The 22,446-nt window shown below is 38.0% G+C and overlaps 3 protein-coding genes across 3 annotated transcripts; all 3 read left to right on the top strand.

Annotated features, from left to right (window-relative positions):
• The first annotated feature begins 701 nt into the window (after positions 1-701).
• Positions 702-1,055, top strand: LOC112721889 (cortical cell-delineating protein). The gene has a single exon (XM_025772910.1). It carries the CDS (start codon positions 702-704, stop codon positions 1,053-1,055), a length of 354 nt encoding a protein of 117 aa, XP_025628695.1.
• Positions 1,056-19,016: 17,961 nt separating this feature from the next.
• Positions 19,017-19,616, top strand: LOC140176224 (uncharacterized mitochondrial protein AtMg00860-like). Its single transcript, XM_072206149.1, has one exon. The coding sequence runs from the start codon at positions 19,017-19,019 to the stop codon at positions 19,614-19,616; it is 600 nt and encodes a 199-aa protein (XP_072062250.1).
• A 234-nt stretch (positions 19,617-19,850) lies between these two features.
• LOC112721888 (uncharacterized) lies at positions 19,851-21,480 on the top strand. The gene is made up of 3 exons (XM_025772909.1): positions 19,851-20,171; positions 20,308-20,409; positions 20,557-21,480. Exons 1-3 carry the CDS (start codon positions 19,851-19,853, stop codon positions 21,478-21,480), a joined length of 1,347 nt encoding a protein of 448 aa, XP_025628694.1.
• Positions 21,481-22,446: the final 966 nt, after the last annotated feature.

Below are 22,446 nucleotides of genomic sequence, written 5' to 3'. Positions count from 1 at the left end.
TGTATCTTATTCTTAATATCTTGTCTTGTTCGGTTCTCAAAAACAAACACAGCCTAAATATCGTGTCTAAAATATCTCCAAGACATAAATACGACAACTTAGCAAAATATCCGCGCATAACTAATTGTTATTCGAATCTAATTTTATTGATTTAATGCATACTAATAATCTAAATAAAATGAATTAAAAGATGAAAGAGAAACTTTTACACAACAAATTAAAGATGTGAGAGAAAATGAAGATTGCATTATTCTAATTTATTAATCGAATCTAATTAATTTCATTTATATAAAACATATAATTTTAAATTTAAGGTAAATAAACTAAATGATGAAAGAGAAACTCAAATTATAGATGTGAGAGAAAATCAACATTGCATTTTCGATTAACAAATAAAAATTTAATACACCACTAAAAAATAATAAACTTCACAAATTCTTCTGTTATAAATACAATCATATTACGTGTATACTAAAATTAATTATTAACATAAATTATAAATATAAAATATATATTCAAAATATAAATACACATTAAAAATAAATTAAATCACATATGTATTTATATATAATATATTAGTAACTAATTTTAATATTTAATTTTAGTATATATAAAATATTTTTTTTATATAAATAAGCCCTCAATTCTCACCTCCAAACCACACCAATACATTACAGATTCTCTATTCAAACTAAATTGAAATGGCTTCCAACAAGAATGTTACACCCGTGTCCTTCTTCCTCCTCCTCCTTCTATTTACCACGGTGAATTCTACCGCCGTAGAGCCCTCATGGAATTCGGGGAGCCATCATTGTCCTATTGATACCCTAAAGTTAGCAGTGTGCGCCAAAGTGTTGATCATAGGTGCAGGGTCTCCACCACAGCAGCCATGCTGTAGCCTTATTGCAGGCCTGGTTGATCTTGAAGCCGCTCTATGTCTTTGCACTGCCCTTAAAGCCAACATTCTCGGCATCCACCTCAACATTCCACTCTCCTTAAGCATCATTCTTAACAACTGTAGGAGGGACACCTCTTTCAAGTGCCCTGATAATTAAATTTACATGCATGCATGCACTACGCCGATCTATGAAGTGTCAATAAGTGATCGTCATCATCGCCTGCATCTCTTTTAATTTTCTTTTGTCGCTTTTCTTTTATTGCATGTTTAACAATATGGATGATATTAGGCATTAGCTTCCTGCTTATTTGTCATTTTCGTATGTTGGAAGGACTACTAAGACGACTCGTTGTTGCATTATGTACTGAGCAATGATCTGCAGTGGTATAATAATTAATAAATTAAAGCAAGTTTTGTGATTCTTAATTAGTTCAACAAATAATTGCTTTACTTATTCTTTTTTTTTTATATATTTCTGAAATTTCTATTTTCTAGAGCTTTTAATTATTTAGGGATTGAATTGACTATATATATGACAACTAATAACATTTTGATTATCCGTGGAAAATAATGTGAATTATTCGTAATTATTTATTTGGTTCTTCCTTGTACTATTTAATTAGAATCATGTTAGAAAAACAATAACATAAAATTATTTTATTTAATTAAATATTTATAATTAATAATCCGATTATCTATACAAATATTTTTATTAATCAAGTCTAATTAAATTGATCAAAATTTATCAAAAATTACTCACACAATATGCGTGTGAATCACACATTTTTTTATTTGTGTTCCTTCTTTTTCTTCTTCTTCTTTCTTTTGTGTGGTTCTTTCTTTTTTTCACATTTCTTTTTTTTTCTTTTTTTTTCTTTTGGTGTTATTATAGTATATCTTATTTTTTATTTTTTGTTTGATTTTTTTATTTTTTTATTTTATTTTTTTATTAGTGAGTAAAATAAGAAGAATTATGAGAGAATGAAATTAAAAAAAAAATAAAAAATTATTTAAAAAAAGAATCATAAACAAAAAAAACACAGAAACCATTTCTTAATTAATCATAGAGAAAGTATAGGGAGCCAATGACCTAAGCGTACAATGTGTACAATGAAGGTTTAGAAAGTATTAGAGATATGATTATTAGTGTTACATTGTCCTATCAGGTTACGCTTTTGGGATGAGTGGTTTCAGGACATGGTATTAGAGTTCCAAATCTGGGCTCCTTAGCACTACTCTCAATCATAACACTAAAAATTTTTTAACCATGACACAAAAAATTTCTTAACCAATTAGACAATATCAGAAACAAAAATAATACCAAAAATTTCTTTACTGTGACACAATTTCTTAAACATGACGTAGTATATCTATGACAAAATATATTTATGTTCTTTTGTTAGTTTACATATCTATCTTTTTTTATATTGAATTTCTAAATTGGTAATGAATTTTTTTTGTCCATGATAAATGCTTGAATGTTGTTGCATTGTTAGTTTTTTTTTTTTTCCTTCATCTTTTTGTTATCGTTCTTTTTTTTAGAGCAAAAAACAAAAAAAAAAAAGAAGATGTAGGATGATGCAAAAAAAAAAAAAAAGACACCAAAAAAAGGACACAAACAAGAAGGAAAAGAGACGTAGATAAAGATCAGATTAAAAAAGATGTGCGTGTACATAAACGTAATTTGGTTAGATATAGTTTAAAAATAATATTTGACTGTCTAATATTTCTGTTCTAAATTAATATATATATATAACATTTTTTTTGTGACAATATATATGTAACATTTATACATACGTTTATTACATCTATAATTATTTATTTATTTATTTATTTCAATAATAATTATGTCATACAAAATAAAAATTTAGATGTATTAAAAAAAGGTCAAAACAAGCAAATGATGACCATTTATGATTTCTAAACTATGATCCAACATTTTCGTTTAGTTAAATCTCTCCTTTTACTATTTTGCCCTTTCGTGAGCAATATTCCTGTAATAAATGTCTTATTAACAAGTTATGTTCCATTAATTAATATTTTTTTTGGTCATCTTGCACATATAAATATTTCATTTATACCATATCATAAAAGACACCGTTAATCGAAAAAATGAAGATACACTACAAGAAATAAGGAGTTTAGCTACGAAAAAAATCGTAGCTAAATTCTAAGATAACCGTAGCAACCATACATTGGCCACGAAAGAATATTTGTGGCTAATTGGGGGTTGCATTTTCAATTTGTCACGATTTTAACGTTATTAACCACATTTTTAAATATTGTGGAGACCTTCAAAGAGTCACAATTTATATATCATTGTCTACGTATAATGCCATGGTTAAATAATTTGTGCAGGCCGGGTTTTTCAGCCACAATTTTTTTGTGGCTTTTCACATACAATCAGTGGCTAATTTGTGCTAATTTACTCTAATTGAACAATTTTATTAAATTAAAATTATATTTATATATATAACATTAATAACAAAAATCAAACTTTTTAAATATATAATATCTAACATTTTTTCATAAAAAAAATACTAATAATAATAACAACAATAATAATACAAGTCTAAACTTATATATAATAAAAAATAATTTTTTTTTAACATAAATAAAATAAATTCTAATCCCTTCTAGAATAAATGTATTTAAAATTTCAACTATTACTTATTAAATACACAAATTAAATGTCTGGCATATCCCTAGATAAACTAGGTGCTTTATCACTGTATATTGATAACAAAAATTTATACAGAGCTGCCAACTGAATCTTGCATTGGTTTCTTCATATCCATAGCTTTTTCTCTGAAGTTTCAACCAGCTTCTCTAAATTTATCACACGTCTACATTTTCAGCACCAAAGACTTTTCCAATTTACAACATTGCTCCACGGGCTATTACACCCAAAAACCTACCAATTAATTTGCGTCATTATCTCGACTTTGTCCATGCCCATCAAGTTCCATAATGTCTTTTTCATCATTCTTCAAATGCCAAACTTGAATTGTTGTCCTTTTTCCAGTTGTGATTTCTCCCGTAGAAGTGTCTACAACTGAATACAAAATTGAATAAAAGAAATAAATTAAATATTAGAACTCAAAAAATCACGTAAAAAAATTAAAATTTCATATACCTTTGACATTCACGACTAAAGGGTCATTATAATCTTTTCTGGTAGGTACAGTTGCTTGAAACTTATTTCGTCCAAATCTTCTGCAAATTCTTCATTGTTGTTGACCTGTGGTTATCGTAGTTCTGCTAAAAGGTCTCTCCTAAGTTATTAGGTTTTTGCTCCACGAAAAAATCTGCTAAAAAAACCAACAAATAACACCAAAATTAAGAAAGAAAAAAAATCGGTATTTTGAGTTTGGAGGATACCTTATCATATGATAGGGTTCATATAGTGTGGTTAAAGAAAGTGTTTTAAGGTGCTGCACAAAAGTAGGAGTTAAAAGACAACGTGAATGATGGGAAGTTATATTGGAATTTGTCCGTGATTAGTGATTACTTTAACTTTCCGCCAAAAACTACCTCAGGTTAAGCGCACATTAAAATTTTAAATCTTAAAAATTCAGCTTGGTTATTGTTGTTTAGATCGTCTTTTAACTTTTTTTAATCTTAAGAATATTTCTTTCCATTCTACTGTTTATTATCTACTAAATATACTTTAAATTATTTTATTTTTAATACAATAGTTATTTATTTATTTATTTTTTAATGGTTAAATATGATTAAAAATTTAAATTTAAATTTAAATTTTGAGTCTGTAATATTTTTATCTTTAATTTTTATTATAATAACAATAAATAACCAACAAACTACTTTAATAAATATATGACTCTCACAATCTCTCATTTCATGCAGTTGATAGTTGACGATTTAAACAATTCACTATTATTTAATTATTTACCTATTATACACGAAACAATATAATAAGAGTTATACATTAAGTAAGTTTTGCAAATATTTTTACCTAAAAAATTTAATGTTTAATAAATTTTAATTACTAAATTAGTTACTAAAATTTTATTACATTAGACAAATTAATTATCACATAAAATTGTTATAAAAAATTTTACAAATCAATTTCTTTGTTACTTAACAAAATTGCAAACTTTTATATAAGTGACTCATAAATTAATTAGTATTAATTTTTATAAAACGAAAAATTATTATAAAATAATTAATTAATGAAATATACCAATTAAATAATAGTATAAATAAAAAATTTAATTTATAATTTCACAAAATAATTTTTAAAAAGATAATTATGCATATAATAAGAGTACAGTACTCACAAAAATATATAGTGAATACTAAACTATGTAAATAAAAACTAATTTTTTTTTATTTATCCTCATTTTTTTAAATTTAAAAATGATAAAATAATTTATTTTTAATAAAAACTAAATTTTTTGTTATACTTAAAAATTATTGAAATTTTTATTATCTATTCAAATTATATTATTTTAGCTAAATAAATTTTATCTTTATAATTAACTCAAATATTAAAATATTATCTTTATTTTTATAATTTTTTATTTTATCTAAATTCATTTTTTATATTTTTAAATTTAATTTCATAAATGTGTATTAATGCCAGAATATTTAAAAAAATGATACTATACATTAATAAACTTATTTAAGAAATTAATTTATTCAAAAAAGGATAGTCATGACACGTTAATGTAAGCAGGAAGTACATGCGTAAATATTGTGTGTGGCAAAAGGTTAAATTTTAGCCACGTAACAATGTTTCGTGATAAATAGAAGACACGCTCATTTATTTTTATCACGATTTAGTGTTCGTAGTTAAAATTTGGTGGCTAAACCCCATTTTTGTGGTAGTGATAGTATCTGAATTTTTGTTGCTACATATGCCTAAATTTAATACGGATAATTCATTTATCATAAAAAAAAATTAGGTCAATTCACCTTAATAAAATGATTGACGTCTTAAATTATATAGATATTGATGCAATTCCAAATCCAAATCAACAAAGGCCAGCTGAAGAGGAACCAATTGAAGATGAAAAAGAAGAGAGTCATGGGCCAGAAATGTTGAGCCCTAAAAGAAAGAAACGTCCAACTTGGTACCAGGATTATATGATGTAACAAATTGCTTCTAGAATGCTTATGTGGCAAAGTTAGTTACGATTAAGTATGAGAATGAGTGATATAGGGTAAAAGTAGCATCATGAAAGAGTAGAGAATTATCATTTGTCCACTAGAGAATTGGACTCTGGAGTGTCACCCTCACTCAAAGCAGGGAAATGTTTTATGTTCGTACTCCTTTTCATTCATGCTATTCACTAGTAATACAACACTAATTTAGTATATTTTCTTCCCATTATAAAAATTTCTCACAAATCCTGTTACAATTTTTCTAATCTATCATTGGTGCTTTCATTGAGAGATGGTGGATACCGATAAACTCCAACGATCTCAAGCGGAAATTACAGCCTTACAGCGGGGTCAGATTGAGATTAACAGCAAAGTCTCTGACACTAATGACCGCTTGCATTCCATGGAAGAATTCCTGAAAGAAATCAAAGAAATGTTAGCAGATTCTAAGAAGAAAAAGAAGATAATTAGAGAAGAGGACTCTGATTCTAACGGTGAGAACAACAACAAGCAGCAGCATCATTATTCTAATCACTTCCACTCGGGAAATAGAGGTATGCATGTTGAACTACTTATTTTTGATGGTGAAAGGGTTGAGGAGTGGGTTTTCAAGGTGCAAGAATATTTTGAATGGTTTAGTGTGCTTGAGGAGATGAGAATCAGGATGCTTTCTTTCCATTTAACTGGTCCTGCCTATTCCTGGTATCGCTGGTTAGTAAAAAATGATATTCGACATACTTGTGACTCATTCTTGGATGCATTGTTAATTCGTTTTGGCCAGAATTATTTCTATGACCCAAAGGCAGCTCTTAAGGAGCTAAAACAAACTGATTCTGTGGCAGAATATCACACTCAGTTTGAGGAATTATCAACCCAAGTGACTGGTTTGAGTGAGGAATGGTTGGTATTCTTGTTTATTGCTGGCTTGCAGGAGTATCTCAAATATGAGTTGATGATAGCTAAACCTCAAGATTATGATACCGCGGTAGCCTTAGCCAAATTGCATGAACAAAAGCATGTTGCGAACTGTTCCGAGGGTTACCTGAAACTGTAGGTCGATCTCGGATGAGATCTTCTGTACTGGTCGGAGATGACGTGTCCGGCTGGCTGGTGGCGGCTGGAGCTGTTGTGTCCGACTTGTTGGACTGGCTGCACTTCTGATCCTTGGTCACCGGAGGGTGGGGGGTACCTGCAAGAGACTCCGATGCTTAAGTTAGCACGGGTATTAAGCAGGTTTATTGTAGAATCAGAGTATGAGTTATACCTGGGTGCTCCAGTGTATTTATAGTGGTTGTAGAGTGACCTTTCTAGATAAGATAAGTTAGTTATCTTATCTTATCTTTATCTTTGAGTTGTGGTTAGCTTATCTTCAAGGGAACCGCCCTTATCTCTATAGGCTTGGACTGCCTTTGGATTTGGGTCGTGTTCCTCTATTTGGGCCCTTTACTGGGCTTTTCTGTCGATTTGACCGACTTCTTTTGAGAAGAGGTCGGACAGTCTGACCTGAAGAGGTCGGACAGCCTGACTTGAAGAGGTCGGTCGCTTTATTGCTGATCATCCCGGATCGGATAGCTCGAACCAGGGTGTGAACAGTGCCCCTGCTCGAGCTCGGTCTTCTGCTTTGAGGTCGAGTCCTTGACTTCGATCTTTCTCTAGTGAAGCCAAACTCGAGCATTTTGTCGATTCCTTTCTTTGTAGAACCTTTTTGAATATGGAACACTTTCCTCTAAGAGCGCGCGTTTTTATATCAGCGCTTTGGCTTTGGGAATATGCGAAGCTTTAAATACCTTCATTAATTGGTTTTGATTGCCCGTTTCTTTGGCTTTTATTTTTGAAATTCACGATCAAAAAATGGTTTCTCTTCTTCGTCTTTCTTCGTAACTTCTCCATTCACTCTCTCACTTTCTGTTTTCGCCTGCATTTTGCCTCAGCATCATTTGGCGATTCTCTGGGTGATTCCATCTTTCCATCTTCAATCTCCTTTGAAGCTTCTTTCTTTGTTCAGGTTGGTTTTTCTTCCTTTCTCACGTCATTTTCCTGTCTGGTTTTGAGAAAGTTTTGATTTTATTTGGAGAAAGTTTGGATCTTTCTGCTTTTGCTGTGCCTGATTGCTGTTGTAATGTGTGTTCTGGGAGTTTCTTCGCCCTTTTGCATGAACCTTTTCGTCTTTCCTGTTGCTTGATGTTCTTAAGGCTTTTGCATGTTATCACCATTTCTGTTTGTGCCTTTGATGATGATTTTGTTTGATTCTGAAAAAAGGTTGTGCCTTTGACGATTTCCGCTTGGCGTGTTTGATGTTGTCGATGCTTTTTGCTAATAGACTGTAAAAAGATAGTGGCTTTGATGACTTTTTGGGTTTTGACTTTCTGAAATGTTTGTGATTTGACTTTTCTTGTTTGAGAGATGCCGGGACGTAAGCTGTAGATTTTTCCTGAATCCTTGCTTTGTTACTGCCTCCAAAGGATGCCCCAAGGCTTTGGTTTAAGTCATGGGGTTTTCCTTTTTTGTTTGTTCTTCTGTATCATATTAGTCGAGTTGTTTTGCCCCTCGTCCGAGATGTTTTTTAGTAATCCAATCTTCTTTTCTTATTGTAGGATTAATTGGCCTCATGTCTTCTCGCCATAACATTGTAGAGATGTCTTCTAAAGTTCTCGAGGGGATGTTCGATTGGCTGGACTCCTTTGTCTTAATGTGTGTCTCTGTTGTGGATGCTGAGTTTTGTGTAGAGCTGAGGAAACGTCATAGGATTTGTGGTGGTGGTGCCCGGGAGAGAGATTATGAGCTTGTGGCGCCCGACTCTGACGAGAGGGTTTGCTTTCCTACTTCTGTCGAGGGGGAGCATCCCTTTTTCTACGCCTATGAATATTTCTTCAGCCAGTTGGACATTACCTTTCCTTTTACTGCTTTCGAGACCGACTTGTTGTGGTCGTGTAATATTGCCACATCCCAGCTTCATCCGAATTCCTGGGGTTTTATCAAGATTTTTTAGCTGCTTTGCCAAGAGTTAGGGATAACACCTTCTCAGACTCTTTTCCCCTATCTTTTTGTTTCTGCCAAGCCCGGAGGGTCTTCCAAAAAGAAAGCTTCCTGGGTTTCTTTCAGGTCGGCACAGGGGCATAAAGTTTTTGCCATGTACGATGAGTCTTTTAAAGATTTTAAGAATTATTTCTTCTGAGTCCGTGCTGTTGAGGGGGCCCGCCCCTTTTTTCTTGATGAAAATGATGAGCCTGTCTTTCCTCTAGAATGGCAAAAGAATGTAAGAGTGTCTCGCTATACATGGGAGATGCTTGACGAGGTTGAGCGGGCTTTTGTAATTGTTCTTGAAGATTTATGGGGGGAACCAACCCATCTTGATACGAAAAGATTTTTGAGTGATCCATCTTTGATTCGAACTGCTTTGGGTACTGTTTGACTTGTTTCTATACTTGCTTTTTAGTTTTGCTTCTTCTTTTTGTGATTTAACCCATTGCTGTGGTCGATTCTGTATTTTTAGAGATGTCGAAAAACAACGATTCCATGAAGGCCTACAAGAAAGCAAAGAAGGCTGCAGCTGCTCAAAATATCTCGGCCAAGGTGGCGGGAGAGGGTTCTTCTCAAGTTCCGGTGAAGCCGCCCGTGCCGAGTTCTCCTGGCTCGAGGAGGGTAATTCCCACTCCTAGGGTTTGCCTGGCCGAGCCTCCGCAGTCTTCCGCTGCTACTTCTGGTGCTCCTCCCAACAAGAAATAAAAAACAATTGAGCCTTTCAACCTTGATGCCCCTGATTTTGACGCGGTCGAGTTCGTAGATCAGCAGATCGGTCCATACGGTGTCCTCCCTATGGATGATGTATCACTCCTTCGTCATTTGGACTTTATAACTCGTAGTAGTGTAAAAATGGCACATATGGGAGCTGCCTTGTACTGAACGGCTCAAAATCTTCTTCTCCATGCCACCAAAGCCTTCATGGAGGAGGCAAAACAGGAATTTGATCGGATGAAGGGCTTGAAAGAGGAGCTTGAGGTGAAGGTGGCCAAACTGGAGAAGGATCTGGAGAATGAGAAGGCGAGTTCCCTTGCTCTGGCGGCTTCTGTGCGGTTGGCCGAGGACACGGCCTTGAGGCATAAAGACAGCTACGTTATGTCCTATCGGAAGGGAATGCGTTTGAAGGGGGAGTTGGAGAACGCCCGAGCTGATTATTCTGAGCTTCAGGGTCATCCTGTTGGCAGTGTGAATGCTGCTTACGAGAACCTGAAGGAGCAGGTTCGAATTATTGCTCCCGAGGCCGACCTTACTCTTTTTAGCCTGGATAATGTTGTGAGGGATGGTAAGATTGTCCCTGATGACCAGGATGATGACGATATCGAGCCTCCCCCTGTGCCTTCTGTTAAAGTGTCAACTTCTGTTGTTCCTCCAGGTGAGGTCGGTCATTCCGTTTCTGATCCGGACTGTCAGATCTTGAACTAGGATGATGGTACCGTGGATGCGGTGCTTATTCAGACTCGCCCTCCTTCTCCCTGTACTGATGCTGCCAAGAAGGCTCCCGATCTTAGCTGATTTTTCTTGGATGTTTGTGTAGATGGCCCGACTTGTGGGCTTTTAAACTCTTTATTTTGTAATTTGAATATTTTGCTGACTGTTGATACTCCTTCTGGTTGCTTTTTTCGCAACTTTTCGTTTTGAAAAAACAACAAGTAGCTTTCAAGCTTTGGGCCTGATCCTGAAGCTTGTTTATAATATTGTATTTCATATCATGCTTGTTTGCACTTGTCTTGGCACCTTTTTGGGTTTTGAGAATGCTGAAGCCTTGCTGCTCGGCCTCTTTGGATTGCTTTGTACCTATTGCTTGTAGCTTGGATCCTTTGAGGTTGTGGATGTGTGGATCCAACTTGTATTTCAGTTTTCTGGCTCTTACTTGTATTTATTTCTGGCCATCCATAACCGATTTCTTTACGTTGGTTCTCGTTCCAGTTATTTTTGTAGTCCTCTTTTTTGGACCTTTGTCAGGTCTCTTTCAGGGACTACTTTTATAACTTGTTTGTTGCAGGAGACCGACTTCTTTATGTCGATTTCTTAAAAGTTATTTTGTAATCCTCTTTTTTGGACCTTTGTCAGGTCTCTTTCAGGGATTACTTTTATAACTTGTTCGTTTGTAGGAGACCGACTTCTTTATGTCGATCTCTTCTAAGTTATTTTTGTAATCCTCTTTCTTGGACCTTTGTCAGGTCTCTTTCAGGGATTACTTTTATAACTTGTTCGTTTGTAGGAGACCGACTTCTTTATGTCGATCTCTTCTAAGTTATTTTTGTAATCCTCTTTCTTGGACCTTTGTCAGGTCTCTTTCAGGGATTACTTTTATAACTTGTTCGTTTGTAGGAGACCGACTTCTTTATGTCGATCTCTTCTAAGTTATTTTTGTAATCCTCTTTCTTGGACCTTTTTTGTAATCTTCTTTCTTGGACCTTTGTCATGTCTCTTTCAGGGATTACTTTTATAACTTGTTTTTCTTAGGAGACCGACTTCGTCATGTCGATCTCTTCTAAGTTATAGCAATTCCTCTTTTATAGGGTTGGCCAGACCTCTTTCCAGGGATTTGCTGATAACTTGGGTTGACTTGGTCCGACTTTTTAACGTCGGCCAGTCTTTAAGTTATTATTTAGCAATCCATAAGACCTCGTCAGGTTCTTTTTCCGGATCACTTTCAATAACTTCTTGCATTATTCTGTGTTCATCTTTGCCGATTTGTAGAAGGTGGTTTCTATCTTTGTTTGGTCGACCTTTAGATGAATCGCGTTTTCATCTCTATTGGTTTTTATCGTGATCGTGCAGTGAATCTGTTTTTCACTTTTCTGCCGATCTGTTGCTTTATAATCGGACGATGAATGCTTCAGATTAATGCATCTTGAGAACTTGTAGAATATCTAAAATATGCTTTATTTAAAAGAAAATGCAAATATATACATGTGGGAGTTTTTTATCCCTTTAAGTCGGATAATTTCTGAATCTCAACTTGGTGCCTCATTAAAAAACCTTTTCAGGAAAAAGAGTGCATCCTATGATGAGATCTTTTACTTTTTCTAGCTATAGTACCTTCTTAGGTTGCAGGCGTGCCATGATCTGGGAAGCTCTCATCCCTCGAGTTCGGACAGTCTGTAGTAGCCCTTCCCAAGTACTTCTATGACTCGGTAGGGTCTTTTCCAGTTTGCTGCCAGCTTTCCTTCTTCGGGTTGAGTTGTTCCAATATCATTTCGGATTAGGATGAGATCATTCTCAATGAAACCTCTCGGCACTACCTTTTGATTATATCTGGAAGCCATTCGACGTTTTAGTGCTTCTTCCCTAATCTGAGCTTTTTCTTGGGTTTCAGGAAGTAGGTCGAGCTCTTCCCTTTGAAGTTGAGAGTTGGCTTCCTCATTGTAATGAACCACTCTAGGCGACCTTTCCTCGACCTCTACTGGGATCATTGCCTCTACTCCGTATGCTAGTCGAAATGGTGATTCGTTTGTGGTGGAATGTGGCGTTGTTCGATATGCCCATAGGACTTGTGGAAGTTCTTCGGCCCAGGCTCCCTTTGCATCTTGCAGTCTCCGTTTCAGCCCAGCCAATATGACTTTGTTGGCCGCTTCGGCTTGTCCATTGGCTTGGGGATGTTCAACGGAGGTGAACTGGTATTTTATGTTTAAGTCGGCTACTAACTTTCTGAAACCCGCGTCTGTGAATTGGGTGCCATTGTCTGTAGTGATGGAGTATGGAACCCCAAACCTTCTGACAATATTCCTATATAGGAATTTTCGGCTCCTTTGAGCAGTGGTGTTGGCTAGGGGCTCTGCCTCGATCCACTTTGTGAAGACGTCTACCCCGACTATGAGGAATTTAACTTGTCTCGATCCTTGGGGAAATGGTCCGAGAAGATCGAGTCCCCATTTTGCAAATGGCCAAGGCGAGGTTATGCTGATGAGCTCTTCTGGCGGGGCAATGTGAAAGTTGGCATGTTTCTGGCATGGTGGGCATGTCCTTACAAACTCTGTAGCTTCCTTTTGTAGAGTTGGCCAATAAAATCCCGCCCGGAGTATTTTTTTAGTGAGAGCTTGTGCTCCGAGATGATTACCACAAATGTCACTGTGTACTTCCTCTAAAACTTCCCTTGTGTTGGAGGTCGGCACACATTTTAATAGTGGTATTGAAATCCCTCTTTTATATAGGGTGTTGTTTATGATAGTGTAGTACTGAGCCTCCCGTTTTAACCTCTTTGCCTCCTTCTCATTTGTGGGGAGTGTTTCTGTTTTGAGGTAATTAATTATGGGGGTCATCCATCCTTGATCCTGACTTGTTATGGCTAGGACTTTTTCCTCTTCCGAGATTGACGGGTTCTGCAGCATTTCCTGCATGAGGCTTCTATTGTTGCCCCCTGGTTTAGTGCTGGCTAGTTTTGAGAGTGCATCAGCTCGGGCATTTTGTTCGCGGGATATTTGGCAGATCTTATATTCCCCGAGTTGTCCGAACTATTCCTTGGTTTTGTCCAAATACTTTTTCATGGTGGGATCTTTGGCTTGGTAGCTCCCTGTTATTTGTGAGGTGACTACTTGTGAATCACTGAAGATGTTGAGTTTTTGAGCTCCAACCTCCTTAGCCAGCTTCAAACCAGCTAGTAACGCTTCATATTCCGCCTGGTTGTTTGAGGCCGGGAACCCAAATTTGAGGGAAAGCTTAACTTGGGTTTCTTTGTTGCTTTCTATTATCACACCTGCGCCGTTTCCAGTCTTATTCGAAGATCTGTCCACGTAGAGATTTCATTAATGGTGTGAGCCTGGAAGTACGGGCGAAGTCGTCGAGATGTCAGTATGAGAGTATAGGCGAACTTTTCTATTTTTTGGTAGTTCAGCTCGGATCCCTGCAGCGCTTTACTAATGAAGTATACAGGTTGTTGCCCTTTGTCGTCCTCTCGAACCAGTGCTGAGGCTACTACCTGACTTCCTACCGCAAGGTACAATACGAATGGTTCTTCCTCTCGTGGTCGAGTTAGGATAGGTGGTCGTCCCAGGAAATTTTTGAAATCCTGGAAGGCTTGCTCGCATTCCATTGTCCATTCGAACTTCTTTCCTTTCCTTAAAGTGGTATAGAAGGGGAGAGGTCTTATCGCTGATCCCGCTAAGAATCTGGATAAGGCTGCCAATCTCCCGTTGAGTTGTTGTACCTCTCTGACACAAGTTGGGCTCTTCATGTTGAGTATGGCTTGGCATTTGTCCGGATTTGCTTCAATTCTTCTTTGTGTGAGCATGAAACCTGAGAATTTTCCTGCTTCTACTGCAAAGGTGCATTTTGCGGGATTGAGTCGCATGTCATGCTTCCTTATAGTGTCGAACACTTGAGCCAGGTCGGACAGTAATGTCTCTTCGCTTTGTGTCTTTATTAACATGTCGTCCACGTAGACTTCCATGATTTTTCCGATATGATCTGAAAAGACTTTATTCATTAGCCTTTGATAAGTAGCTCCCGTATTCTTGAGACCGAAAGGCATCACAATGTAGCAGTAATTTGCTTTTGGTGTAAAAAACGAGGTTTTTTCTTGATCTGGTGGATACATGGGGATTTGGTTGTATCCGGAATATGCATCCATAAATGAGAGATATCTATATCCGGATGAAGCATCTACCAGAGCGTCGATACTTGGGAGTGGGTAAGGATCTTTTGGGCAGGCTTTGTTGAGATCGGTGTAGTCGGTGCACATTCGCCATTTCCCATTTGATTTTTTCACCAAGATGATGTTAGCTAGCCATAGTGGGTACTTGACTTCTCTTATGAATCCTGCCTCCAGTAGTGCTTGTACCTGTTCTTCCACAGCTTGGGATCGTTCTGGCCTAAGTTTTCTTTGCCTCTGCTGTACCAGTCGAGATCCTGGATAGACCGCCAACTTGTGACACATTAGCTTGGGGTCTATGCCTGCCATGTCTGCAGCTTTCCATGCGAAGAGATCGACATTATCTCGTAAGAACTGTACTAGTAATTCTTTTGCGTCTCCCTTCAGGATCGTGCCAATATTAGTTGTTTTGTCCGAGGTATCTCCGATCTGAACTTTCTCTATTTCTCCTTCGGGCTGTGAACGGAGTTCTTCTCGTCTCTAAACTCCACCAAGCTCAATTGTATGGAACTCTTCTCTTCTGCCTCTGAGGTTTAGACTTTCGTTATAACAGCGGCGTGCCATCTTTTGATCTGCTTTTATCATAGCTATCCCTTCTGTAGTTGGGAATTTCATGCATAGATGTGGAGTTGAGACTATTGCGCCGAGTTGATTTAGTGTTGTCCGACCTATTAGGGCATTGTAGGCTGAACTCACGTCGACCACGATGTAGTCTATCTTGAGTGTTCTGGATTGGTTCCCTTTTCCAAAGGTTGTATGTAGTGACACGTATCCCAGCGGTTGTACTGGGGTATCTCCCAGTCCGAACAGGCTGTTAGGGTATGCTCTAAGGTTCTTTTCTTCTAAGTCGAGCTTATCGAAGGCAGTTTTGAATAAGATGTCGGCGGAGCTCCCTTGGTCTATTAATGTGCGGTGGAGATTGGCGTTTTCCAGTATGATGGTGATGACCATGGGGTCGTCCTGTCCTGAGATGATACCGGATGCGTCTTCTTTGGTGAATGTGATTGCAGGGATGTCGAGTGCTTCCTCCTTTCCTTCGACATGATATACTTCTTTAAGATATCTTTTGCGGGATGATTTGGAGATTCCTCCTCCTGCAAATCCTTCGTGTCTCATATGGACATGTCTTTCTGGCGTACGAGGTGATCGCTCGATTCGTCCGACATCTTCATCCCTTCTTCTCTTTCTTTGATCATCATCTCGGGTGGCCAGAAACCGATCTAGTTTTCCTTCTCTCACTAATTTTTCTATGATGTTTTTTAAGTCGAAGCATTCGTTGGTGGAATGCCCTCGGACTCGGTGATATTCACAGTATTCATTCCGATTTTCTCCTCCTCTTTTGCCTTTGAGTGGTCGAGCTGGGGGTATCTTTTCCGTATGGCAGACTTCTTTGTAGACATCTACCAGGGATACCCTAAGAAGGGTGTAATTGTGATATTTTTTAATTTTTTCCCCTTGTCGATCTTCCTTCTTTTTGGATTCTTTATCTTTGTCTCGGTAGGAGAATCCAGATTTTGAGGTTTCTCCCAACCGAGAGTTTTCTTCTATGTTGATATATTTTTCCGCTCGCTCCTGCACCTCATCCAGAGATGTGGGATATTTCTTCGATATAGATTGGCTAAAAGGTCTCTCTCGTAGGCCATTGATGAGGCCCATGATGGCGGCCTCTGTTGGCAAGCTTTGTATGTCTAGGCATGTTTTGTTGAATCTCTCCATGTAGTTGCAAAGACTTTCCCGATCTCCTTGCTTGATTCCTAGTAGACTGGGGGCGTGCTTGGCCTTGGCTTTTTGGATGGAGAATCTGGCCAGAAATTTTTTGGCTAGGTCGTCAAAGCTTGAGATGGACTTAGGAGGTAAGTTGTCGAACCATCTAATTGCTGTCTTTGTGAGGGTCGTTGGAAAAGCTTTGCAGCGAACAGCGTCCGAGGCGTCGGTGAGGTACATTCTACTTCTGAAGTTGTTGAGGTGATGGTTGGGGTCTGTGGTGCCATCATACAGAGTCATATCCAAGAGTTTGAAGTCCTTAGGAATTTTAGTTTTCATGATGTCCCTAGTGAATGGATCTTGATCTTTGCGTGAATTGTTCTCAGGGGTGGTCCGGGTAGCCTTTGCTATGAGATCGGCTTCGAGTTGTAGGATTTTATCTTCTAGCTCTCGACGCCGCCTTAGCTCTCTTTGTAGATCCTTGCCAACTTCTCGTTGATGCTGGCTTTCTTTTTCAAGTTGCTTTAAACGATTTTGAAGTGCTTCTATTACTCCTGGATTTGATGAGTTTTTGTCTCCGTTAGATTTTGGAGTATCTTTTGGTGTAGCATCCGTGTTTTTGTGCGACGTTCTGTCCTCCAGATCTGAATCGTGGTCGTTGTCATGGTCGTCCGCCATAGGGATGGGATGACTTCCAGGTTCCTCGGCAACGGCGCCAATGTTCCGAGGGTTACCTGAAACTGTAGGTCGATCTCGGATGAGATCTTCTGTACTGGTCGGAAATGACGTGTCCGGCTGGCTGATGGCGGCCGGAGCTGTTGTGTCCGACTTGTTGGACTGGCTGCACTTCTAATCCTTGGTCACCGGAGGGTGGGGGGTACCTGCAAGAGACTCCAATGCTTAAGTTAGCACGGGTATTAAGCAGGTTTATTGTAGAATCAGAGTATGAGTTATACCTGGGTGCTCCAGTGTATTTATAGTGGTTGTAGAGTGACCTTTCTAGATAAGATAAGTTAGTTATCTTATTTTATCTTTATCTTTGATTTGTGGTCAGCTTATCTTCAAGGGAACCGCTCTTATCTCTATAGGCTTGGACTGCCTTTGGATTTGGGTCGTGTTCCTCTATTTGGGCCCTTTACTGGGCTTTTCTGTCGATTTGACCAACTTCTTTTGAGAAGAGGTCGGACAGCCTGACCTGAAGAGGTCGGTCGCTTTATTGCTGATCATCCCGGATCGGATAGCTCAAACCAGGGTGTGAACACGAACCCTACACACTCAATTAAAATTCTGAAACCATACACAAACCCTAACAATCGAAACACCAACACATACTTCAGCAACCCAACTCCACCAACTAACCGAAACCCAACAACAAAACACACACACACAATCCTACAACAACCCTACCAGCATCCAGCCCAACCACAACCTAAGCACATCCCAAACACCCCTTACAAACACTTATCAGCAGAGGAGGTTAAGCTAAAGATGTCTAAAGGATTATGCTATTATGTTAATTGGAGAGGATGCAATGCAGGAACTGTTGAGGGAACCACCAGCAGAGGAGGTAATTACTGAAGGACTAGAACAACCGGTAATTATTGAACCGGTGCAACCTGAGATTAGCTTTAACGCTATGGTGGGGCAGTACCAGCCCGCTACCTTCAGGTTGAAGGGAACATATAATGGCTAGCCCCTGATGGTGTTGATTGATGGGGACAGTACCCATAATTTTGTTAAAATCAGTGTGGCTCAGAGACTTGCAATTCCTATGCGTGATGTGACTCCTTTACAAGTACTAGTGGGAAATGGAGATAGTATTGGCTGTCAGGTACAGTGTGGGAAAATTGCCTTGATTCTCCAAGGCTACAAGTTTAACATCAGCACGTATATGTTGGACTTGCAAGGTGCAGATTTGGTTCTAGGTGTCCAATGGCTTATGGGTCTTGGTTATGTCACTACTCATTACGGGTTGTAGACTATGGAGTTTGTGGTGCATGATTTGAAGGTGAAATTACAAGGGGAAACGCTATTGCAATCAGAAGGGCTCAGTAATAGAATGCTACAGAAATTGGTGACAAATGAGGTCATTACTACATTCTATCACCTGAGAATGATTGAGGGAGAGACCAACACAAACCAACAACCCCTATAGATATTCAGCATATTTTGGAAGAATTCCAACAGGTTTTTGAGGAACCTACACGGCTCCTTCCCACTAGGGAGATTGACCATAAAATTGAGCTCATACCGGGTGCCCAGCCAGTTAAGGTGCGACCCTACAAATATCCTCAATTTCAGAAAGAGGAGATGGAGCGTTTGATCACAGAGATGCTTGAAACTGGTGTGATTAGAGAAAGCCATAGTGCATTATCTAGCCCGGTGCTTTTGGTAAGAAAGAAGGATGGGGGTTGGCACTTTTGCGTTGATTATAGGGCTCTCAATGCAATTACGGTTAAGGACAAATTTCCTATACCAACTATAGAGGAGATACTTGATGAACTCTTTGGTGCCGAATATTTTTCTAAGATTGATCTGCGGTCGGGCTACCACCAAATCAGAATGAATGAAAATTCAGTGCACATGACAGCCTTTTGAACTCATTTGGGTCACTATGAGTTTGTGGTAATGCCATTCGGCCTTACTAATGCCCCTTCTACATTCCAAGCTACCATGAATCGGATTTTTCAACCTTACCTACGAAAATTCATAGCTATTTTCTTTGATGACATTCTCATCTACAGCCGTACATGGGCGGATCATTTAGAGAATCTCAAAACTACTCTTGCTGTCCTACGTACTCATGATCTATATGCTAAAGCTTCTAAATGTTCTTTTGGTCAAAATCAGGTTGATTATTTGGGACATGTTGTGTGCTCTATGGGAATTAAGGTTGACCCTTCTAAAATTGAGGCAATACAAGCTTGGCCGAAGCCAACTTCCCTTAAGCAATTGAGGGGTTTCCTTGGGTTAACAGGCTATTATCGAAAATTTGTTTTGGGTTATGCTCAACTGGCTCATCCACTCACTGAATTGCTAAAGAAAAACTGTTTTCATTGGGGTGCTGAAGCAGACATGACATTTGACAAATTGAAGACAGCCATGACTCACACACCTGTGCTATCCCTTCCGAATTTTTCTCAGAGGTTTACCGTCGAGACCGATACATCTAACACTGGGATAGGTGCTGTCCTGTCCCAGAATAAGCACCTTTTAGCCTACTTTAGCAAGAAACTAAATCCAAAGTTGGCTATGTCTTCTGCCTATATTTGAGAGTTGTATGCCATTACTCAGGCGGTTGCCAAATGGCGTCATTATCTACTAGGCAGAAAATTTACCGTAAAAACTAATCATCGGGGTTTAAAAGAGCTGCTGACACAGGTTGTGTTGACCCCTGAACAACAATTTTATTTGCACAAATTACTGGGATATGATTTTGACATAGAATACCGACCGGGAAAACAAAACTAGGTGGCAGACACACTGTCCAGGCATCCAGAGACAACTATGGCTCATGAATTCAGGGCTTTCACCTCAGTCCATCTCACACTGATGGAGGATTTATTGGAAGGGAATCAAACTGATTCAGCCATGCTGCGCCTCCTTGCTAAGTTGAAAACAGGGGAATTAGGACCAGATTATGCGATGAAGGAGGGTCTTTTGATGTATCAAGGGCAGGTTTGGGTTCCCGATTTCAAAGGGTTGAGGGAATTATTGTTGCAAGAGTTTCACTCGTCACTTAGGGGCGGTCACGTGGGAATTCTCAAGACTTATAAGGCCCTTGGGGAGTCATTTTTTTTGGCCTGGAATGCGAGCCCAAGTTCACAGGTTTGTTGAGAACTGTCAAGAGTGCCAAGTCACTAAGTACATTCCCGCCAAGTCTAAAGGTTTGCTACAGCCCTTACCAATTCCGGTTAGACCATGGGCCGATATTTCCATGGATTTTATTGTGCAACTTCCTAAGTCAGCTGAGTTTACAGGGATCTTAGTGGTGGTGGACCGTTTCATCAAAGTGGGTCATTTCAGTGCTTTGAAACCTGGGTTTACAGCCAAGGATGTGGCACAGGTATTCATCAATTTAGTAGTACAGTTACATGGCTTTACTGTTACTATTTTTTCGGATCGAGATCCGATTTTCTTGAGTCGATTTTGAAAGAATTTGTTTGAATTAAGTGGGACTAAGTTACTTTATAGCTCTGCATATCACCCTCAGAGTGATGGACAAACAGAGGTGGTTAATCGAACACTTGAGCAGTACCTACGCGTGTTCACACACACCTATCCAAAACAGTGGACCTCTTATTTATCATGGGCAGAGTTCTGTTACAATGGCTCCTACCATTGTACTATTAACATGACTCTGCATGAAGCTTTATTTGGATTTCCCATGAATGTACTCCCTGGGTACTCCTCAGGTACTACGAGTGTTATAGAGGTGGATGAGATGTTAAAGGTGAGGGAAGTTCTAAATAAGGAACTGACTTACTTTATTCAAAGGGCTCAAAATAAAATGAAGAAGCAAGCTGATTCACATAGAAGGGACATGGAATTTAACCCTGGGGATTGTGTTTTACTCAAGATTAAATCTTATAGGCAACGCTCCCTATCCTTGGAGCCACATAATAAACTACGGAAGAGATATTATGGTCCCTACAAAGTCATTCAGAAGGTAGGGAAGGTAGCTTACCGGTTGGAGTTGCCGGAGTCGTGTGCCCTTCATCCGGTCTTTCATGTGTCAGTGCTGAAACCCTTCCACGGTCCTCCGCCAGTGTCAGTGCCATCAGCAGCTGAATTTTCATCTTCTCTGCAGCCGTGCCCAGCCGCCATCATAGTAAGTCGTGTTGTCTCCACTCCGACAGGATCTCGAATTGAACTTCTTATTGATTGGGAAGGAGTTCCTCGCCATGAGACCACGTGGGTAGATATGGTTGAACTTAGCAGGGAGTTCCCAGATGTGGACCTTGAGAACAAGGTCATAGTGGAGATGGGGATAATTGATGCAACCCCAAATCCAAACCAACAAGGCCCAGCTGAAGAGGAACCAATTGAAGATGAAAAAGAAGAGAGTCATGGGCCAGAGATGTTGGGCCCTAGAAGAAAGAAATGCCCAACTTGGCACCAGGATTATGTGATGTAACAAATTGCTTCTAGAATGCTTATGTGGCAAAGTTAGTTACGATTGAGTATGAGAATGATTGATATAGGGCAAAAGTAGCATCAGAAAAGAGTAGAGAATTATCATTTGTCCACTAGAGAATTGGACTCTGAAGTGTCACCCTCACTCAAAGCAGGGAAACGTTTTATGTTCGTACTCCTTTTCATTCATGCTATTCACTAGTAATACAACACTAATTTAGTATACTTTCTTCCCATTATAAAAATTTTTCACAAATCCTGTTATAATTTTTCTAATCTATCAGATATTTTAAAAAAAAAATAAGTTATATGTCTATCTTAAATAATTTTATGTAAATTAAATCAAATTGACTTGAGTTTAATATTTACATATAAATTTAATTAAGTCAATTTAATTTAGCATGTAATTTAATCTAATAAATCAAAATATACTAATTCGATTTATTAGAGGAGATCACAAATTCAATTTATTAGAGAAAATCACAAATTCAAAGTAAGGCAAAAACTGACTTAAAAATTCTAATAGTAATACCTTTCTTCGATTTGTTTTGGTATTGTTCCAGTGGATGGCTTGATTATAGGGGTGAGCACAGGTAGCAGGAACCCGATTACCTGTCCGAACCCGAATCGAATCAATTAAATTGGTTCTGAAATCAACGGGTAATCGGATCTAATCCGAACTAAACCGATGATTTTTGTTAGTGATTGGTTCGGGTATCGGTTTTGGGGGTGCGGAACCCGAACCAACCTGCGAACCCGATCATATATTAATTAAATAATATATATATATATATATATATATATATATATATATATATATATATATATATATGATTTTTCATTAGACAATGATTATTCATTATTAATATGTTTGAATTTTAATGAGTTTAGTTTTTAATGTAGTTGGTGTTTAACATGTTTGGATTATTTCTATTGATGTTACATGTTTATTGTACTTGTTAAATTT

The sequence above is a fragment of the Arachis hypogaea genome, chromosome 11 (assembly GCF_003086295.3).
Source record: "Arachis hypogaea cultivar Tifrunner chromosome 11, arahy.Tifrunner.gnm2.J5K5, whole genome shotgun sequence".
Lineage (NCBI taxonomy): Eukaryota > Viridiplantae > Streptophyta > Magnoliopsida > Fabales > Fabaceae > Arachis > Arachis hypogaea.
Note: the sequence above shows the minus strand (reverse complement) of the source record. Positions and strands in the feature narration are given on the sequence as shown.

Bases quoted from the DNA above. Each gene is read 5' to 3' on its own strand.
- LOC112721888 (XM_025772909.1), top strand. From the start codon at position 19,851: ATGGCTCATGAATTCAGGGCTTTCACCTCAGTCCATCTCACACTGATG. The intron at 20,172-20,307 runs GTTTGTTGAGAA...CAACTTCCTAAG, and splicing joins ATGCGAGCCCAAGTTCACAG to TCAGCTGAGTTTACAGGGAT. The intron at 20,410-20,556 runs GTATTCATCAAT...TATCACCCTCAG, and splicing joins CAGCCAAGGATGTGGCACAG to AGTGATGGACAAACAGAGGT.
- LOC112721889 (XM_025772910.1), top strand. From the start codon at position 702: ATGGCTTCCAACAAGAATGTTACACCCGTGTCCTTCTTCCTCCTCCTC.
- LOC140176224 (XM_072206149.1), top strand. From the start codon at position 19,017: ATGAATCGGATTTTTCAACCTTACCTACGAAAATTCATAGCTATTTTC.